General features: G+C 47.7%; 1 protein-coding gene across 1 annotated transcript; it reads right to left on the bottom strand.

Moving 5' to 3' along the window:
* Window positions 1-4,956: 4,956 nt before the first annotated feature.
* LOC110503471 (olfactory receptor 52B2-like) lies at window positions 4,957-5,895 on the bottom strand. The gene has a single exon (XM_021581806.2). It carries the CDS (start codon window positions 5,893-5,895, stop codon window positions 4,957-4,959), a length of 939 nt encoding a protein of 312 aa, XP_021437481.2.
* Window positions 5,896-6,282: the final 387 nt, after the last annotated feature.

Below are 6,282 nucleotides of genomic sequence, written 5' to 3'. Positions count from 1 at the left end.
TTTCATTTGGTTCTGTACTCATACTATGAATATGGTACCAAATGAGTGAATAAGTGAATTTGTCCAAATCTGAATGACACCTTCAAATTGAGGGGGGGGGGGGGGGGGGGGGGGGGTTCATTTCTAAATGGTAAAACAGATATGTATAAAAATACCATCATAGAAAACGTTTGATCTAAAATCCAAAATGCTGGAGTATAGTGCCAAATTAAGTTTTAGTTTCGCTGTGCAAATAAATATGTTGGGGTGTTTATTTGTTAGTGAGCCATTTCCAGACTTGAGCTGCATGTGCAATATGTGGACAGTAATATAATGTATTGATGTGCAGAGCCTGTTGTTTAGCTGCAACATGCATGGCCAGTCACACCCCCCGGAGACCAGGGTTCCAGCCATGTGTCCACCCTTCCTACTGTCGTCCCACTTGCGTGTCTCCCCCTCTGTTTCCAGCCATCTGAATAAAGGGCCAAATACTGTGTGTATATATATATGACGTACATTTCAGATTCATGTAAGTTGATTGTGTTTCAAGTTACCTGAATTTCCACAAAAAGAAACAAACTGTCACGTTCTGACCTCTATTTCCTTTGTTTTTGTATTTATTTAGTATGGTCAGGGCGTGAGTTGGGTGGGCAGTCTATGTTTGTTTTTCTATGTTTTGGTCTAGTTCTATGTTCGGCCTGATATGGTTCTCAATCAGAGGCAGGTGTTCGTCATTGTCTCTGATTGGGAACCATATTTAGGTAGCCTGGGTTTCACTGTGTGTTTGTGGGTGATTGTTCCTGTTTTTGTGTTTGCACCAGACAGGGCTGTTTTGAGTTCTCACGTTTCTTGTTTTTTTTCCGTTAGTTTGTTCATGTATAGTGTCGTCAATAAATACAATGAACAACCACCACGCTGCGCTTTGGTCCGCCTCTACTTCACAAGAAGAGAATCGTTACAGAATCACCCAACACAACAGGACCAAGCGGTGTGGTAATGGGCAAAGGAGAAAGCAGCAGCAGGAGCAGCGCGAGGAGGTATGGACATGGGAGGACGAATTAGACGGTAAAGGACCTTGGGCTCAGCCAGGAGAATATCGCCGCCCCAAGGAAGAACGGGAGGCGGCGAAAGCGGAGAGGCGCTGGTACGAGGAGGCAGCGCGGCGTCGTGGATGGAAGCCCGGGAGTCAGCCCCAAAAATTTCTTGGGGGGGGGCTAACAGGGAGTATGGCTACGCCAGGTAGGAGACCTGAGCCAACTTCCTGTGGTTACCGGGGGGCTAGAGAGACCGGGCAGGCACCGTGTTATGCTGTGGAGCGCACGGTGTCCCCAGTGCGGGTGCACAGCCCGGTGCGGTACATTCCAGCTCCGCGTATCGGCCGGGCTAGAGTGGGCATCGAGCCAAGTGCCATGAAGCCGGCTCTACGCATCTGGTCTCCAGTGCGTCTCCTTGGGCCGGCTTACATGGCACCAGCCTTGCGCACGGTGTCCCCGGTTCGCCTGCATAGCCCAGTGCGGGCTATTCCACCTCGCCGCACTGGCAGGGCGACCGGGACCATTCAACCGGGTAAGGTTGGGCAGGCTCGGTGCTCAAGAGCTCCAGTGCGCCTGCACGGCCCGGTCTATCCGTCACCACCTCCACACCCCAGCCCTCCGGTGGCAGCTCCCCGTACCAGGCTGTCTCTCCGGCCCATCCGTCCAGAGCCTTCCTCCTCTCCAGCTCTGCCGGAGCCTCCCGCCTGTCCGGCGCCTCTGCCGGAGCCTCCCGCCTGTCCGGCGCCTCTGCCGGAGCCTCCCGCCTGTCCGGCGCCTCTGCCGGAGCCTCCCGCCTGTCCGGCGCCTCTGCCGGAGCCTCCCGCCTGTCCGGCGCCTCTGCCGGAGCCTCCCGCCTGTCCGGCGCCTCTGCCGGAGCCTCCCGTCTGCCCAGCGCCGCCAGCGCCGCCCGTCTGCCCAGCGCCGCCAGCGCCGCCCGTCTGCCCAGCGCCGCCAGCGCCGCCCGTCTGCCCAGCGCCGCCAGTGCCGCCCGTCTGCCCAGCGCCGCCAGTGCCGCCCGTCTGCCCAGCGCCGCCCGTCTGCCCAGCGCCGCCAGTGCCGCCCGTCTGCCAGGGGCCGCCAGTGCCGCCCGTCAGCCAGGGGCCGCCAGTGCCGCCAGTCAGCCAGGGGCCGCCAGTGCCGCCAGTCAGCCAGGGGCCGCCAGTGCCGCCAGTCAGCCCAGCGCCAGCGCCGCCAGTCAACCAGGGGCCGCCAGTGCCGCCAGTCAGCCAGGGGCCGCCAGTCAGCCAGGGGCCGCCAGTGCCGCCAGTCAGCCAGGGGCCGCTAGAGCCCCTCCGCCCGGAGCAGCTGTCCCTCTGTCCCGAGCAGCTGTCCCTCTGTCCCGAGCAGCTGTCCCTCTGTCCCGAGCAGCTGTCCCTCTGTCCCGAGCAGCTGTCCCTCTGTCCCGAGCAGCTGTCCCTCTGTCCCGAGCAGCTGTCCCTCTGTCCCGAGCAGCTGTCCCTCTGTCCCGAGCAGCTGTCCCTCTGTCCCGAGCAGCTGTCCCTCTGTCCCGAGAAGCTGCCCCTCTGTCCCAAGCAGCCCCTCTGTCCAGTGGGGTCATTGAGAGGGGTGGGCATGGTGAGTAAGCCACGGAGGCGGACAATAAGGCGGACTGAGACAATGGCGAAGTGGGGTCCGCGTCCCGCGCCAGAGCCGCCACCGCGGACAGACGCCCACCCAGACCCTCCCCTATAGGTCAAGGTTTTGCGGCCGGAGTCCGCACCTTTGGGGGGGGGTACTGTCACGTTCTGACCTCTATTTCCTTTGTTTTTGTATTTATTTAGTATGGTCAGGGCGTGAGTTGGGTGGGCAGTCTGTTTGTTTTTCTATGTTTTGGTCTAGTTCTATGTTCGGCCTGATATGGTTCTCAATCAGAGGCAGGTGTTCGTCATTGTCTCTGATTGGGAACCATATTTAGGTAGCCTGGGTTTCACTGTGTGTTTGTGGGTGATTGTTCCTGTTTTTGTGTTTGCACCAGACAGGGCTGTTTTGAGTTCTCACGTTTCTTGTTTTTTTTCCGTTAGTTTGTTCATGTATAGTGTCGTCAATAAATTACAATGAACAACCACCACGCTGCGCTTTGGTCCGCCTCTACTTCACAAGAAGAGAATCGTTACACAAACACATATTTAACCTTTAATACGTTTAAGTAGTAAATTCAATTTACTACACTTATTTTAATTTTCACTTTGGTTTTATTTATGAAAACTGTCGTCTGGAATACAAATTTATCATAAAATATAAAAACAGTTAATTCAATTTGTAAACACAACTTTTCACTACTCTTTTCCTGACACATTTTCACTTTATATTTGTTTTTCTAGCCTTTTTAAGTATTGTTTCATTTCTTTGATTCAGCCTGGAACTGAGTTGTATCTGAGCTGTGATGAAGGGTGTTACACTACAATCAATAGACCAAATCTTCAGAAGCCACTTTTATCCACTTGGGCTAAAACCGCCCGTCGTTTCTGAGAGGACGCTGATGCCTCTACTGGAGAGTTTCCAGACTGAATCATTGACCTGAAACAATGGTGACACACTGGATTCTAGGCTGTATTTTGTGCAAAACAAATACACTAGAGGGCGCTGTGAACTAATTCAATTCATCAACATTGTTGTAATCAGCATCACAGACTTTAGAGATGAAGACAATTTCTAGACCTAAATAGAAATGTGTATGTCTCGTTTTCTGCATTTGAAATATGTCTTGTTTTGTGGTATGGGTTTGTAAGATGGATAGAAGAGGAACAATGTTGTTACTGTAGGCCTACAACTGAAACACGAGGTCATTACACAGACACACTGATTGGAATGTGATGTCATGTCTTTAATGTGACCAGACATAACATGGCAGATGGAATGCATAGGCCGATATATAACAATTTGTTTTTGTGTTAGCATTTGAGAATCCAGGGCAATATTGCCAGAGTATAAATTGGACATGATTCAATTCAACATTATTTGACCAAATCAGACCAATGTTGAAGATATTGGAAATCAGTTTATCAATTTTAGACTTATGTCCACAGATCAATAAGTCTAGTCAAGATGAGTCCATGTCTCACCCCATCTGTGGTGTTGATCCATCTTTATACATGAATCCCCATGAAGTAGGAAAGATAGGCGCTACGTAATTTCATTGTTTTATTCAATGCATTTTAAAATGCAGACTATTATAACCATGATCAAATATATCACAGGATGAATGACATCTGTCATAGGGGGGCTTCAAATGGTTTTAAATGTCTCTCATAGTTTGGTGTCTTTAGGAAGATCTTAATTTCACACTCCTCGCGTCCTCTCTCCTCGTCTCCTTTTCAAAACCCATTGGAGGAGAAGGTCACAGGGGCAGGACCTCTGACTTTCTCATCCAATGGGTTTTGAGAAGGAGACGAGGAGAGAGGAGAGGACACGAGGAGTAGGCAGTTAAGAGCTTCCCATTGACGGCATGATTTACATTGTCTTGTGAAACCTTGACAATCCACAAAAAGCACAGGGTTAAAATCTTCTTACTAGTTCATTCAAAATATGATCTTCTATTTACGTTGACTGTTGTTGGTTCACCCAGACCGTTTAAGTGTATTTGTGGGTTTATTGAATTTGTTCCAACAAAATCAGTCTCTGATTAACACTAGCGTCCTAGGTCCTAAAATGAATGGCACCCAACAATGACTCTTATGTCATTTCAAATCAGCTGAGGGATTTCTTGATACCCCGGGGTGTTTAATTGGTTTACTGGTTTTGAAATACAAGTGATACATTTACAGTTATTATAAATAAAGATAACAACAAGGGGTACATCAAGCTGCCAGGCTGAAAAAAACAGCAAAATAGCCTAAATACAATCGCACTGAGTAGATTGTGACAAATGTCAACAATTCATATAGTTTTGGATAAATGATGTAGTGGTTCTCTTCAAATCTATGTCTACTATTGAAAACATAGCCTAGGATGGAAAGATCTTTGTCCGCAAGAAATGCAATGCTTTTACTCGGATATCCTTTGTTCTAAGACCATATATGATTGGATTTAAAGTTGGGGGGAAAATGAATGTGGAAACTCCCATGAGTCTCCGTAACTGCGGGGGAAATTGGCTCAGTCTGTATGAAATAATAGTGAGAAGCCCTAAACACTCTAAGAGGAGAAAAACTATTAAATGTGTAGCACAAGTCTGCAGAGCTTTGCTTTTAGTGTCAGCTGATCCTTTGTTTCTAAAACAGGTGACAAGTATCTGAACGTAAGTGTAGAGAATGGTAGAAACAACTATGACCTGCAAGAGGGCAGTAATAAAGAGTCCATAGATGTTATTGATGGCTGTGTTACCACAGACCAGTTTCAACAGGGAGGGATTGTCACAGTATGAGTGTGACATCAGAGATCTGCAGCGTGGTAATCGAAGCAGCAGGAAAAAGAGCACTCCAATCAAAATCAAGTCACACATCCATAGCAGTGTGATGATTTTCCTGAGATGAGCATTGGTCATAAATGTGTTGTACCTCAAAGGACAACATATGGCAATGTATCTGTCATACGCCATAGCAGTCAGAATGAACACAGCTCCCATTACATGGACATGAATAAAGAAAGCTTGTGCGACACAAGCAGAGTATTGAATGGTCCTTGTGTCAAGTAAAAGCTCTTTGATGAGCTGTGTAAAGAGTGCCGTGGAGCCTATAAGGTCATTGATGGGTAGATTTAGCAGCAGAAGGTACATGGGCTGGTGGAGACTCCTATTGAGGATGATGGTGAGAATCAGGACCAGATTACAGAAGAGAATGACCATATAGCTCAGTGTGGCGAAAATAAATGCGGAAAATGCACTTTCAGGGGAGAGATTGAAGCCTTCTAGTGTCAAAACAGAAGACACATTTGAGAAGTCATCCATTTTCTCGGATTCAGGTTTTCCTCTTCAAGCCTGTAGATGTACGACAACAACTGTTATGTTTACAATACATTTTAACAATGAAAACATTATTATAGTCACATTATGAAAACTGATGAATAGTTGAGTCATTAATAAATCAATGAATCAATACATGTTAGTAGTTCTAAATACTAGAACTGTATAAAAAATGGCCAATAATACATTACATGGACATTTACGTTAACAGAATACTGGAACAAGTTTATGACCATGGATGAATACTGCTTGTTTATGGGGGGGATTTTCCACAGCATAAAAATGATTTGCTTGTGACCAGGCTCCCCTTCTTTTTAAAACTCAATGTAGTGAGTCATGACACCCAATTTTAAAACAAATCATATAGTGAGG

This window comes from Oncorhynchus mykiss, chromosome 24, assembly GCF_057628025.1.
Source record: "Oncorhynchus mykiss isolate SJ-2025 chromosome 24, ASM5762802v1, whole genome shotgun sequence".
Taxonomy (NCBI): Eukaryota; Metazoa; Chordata; class Actinopteri; order Salmoniformes; family Salmonidae; genus Oncorhynchus; species Oncorhynchus mykiss.
The sequence above is the reverse complement of the archived record's forward strand: the minus strand, read 5'-3'. Positions and strand labels throughout refer to the sequence as shown.

Excerpts from the sequence above, each read along its gene's own strand:
- LOC110503471 (XM_021581806.2), bottom strand. The coding sequence starts at position 5,895 with ATGGATGACTTCTCAAATGTGTCTTCTGTTTTGACACTAGAAGGCTTC.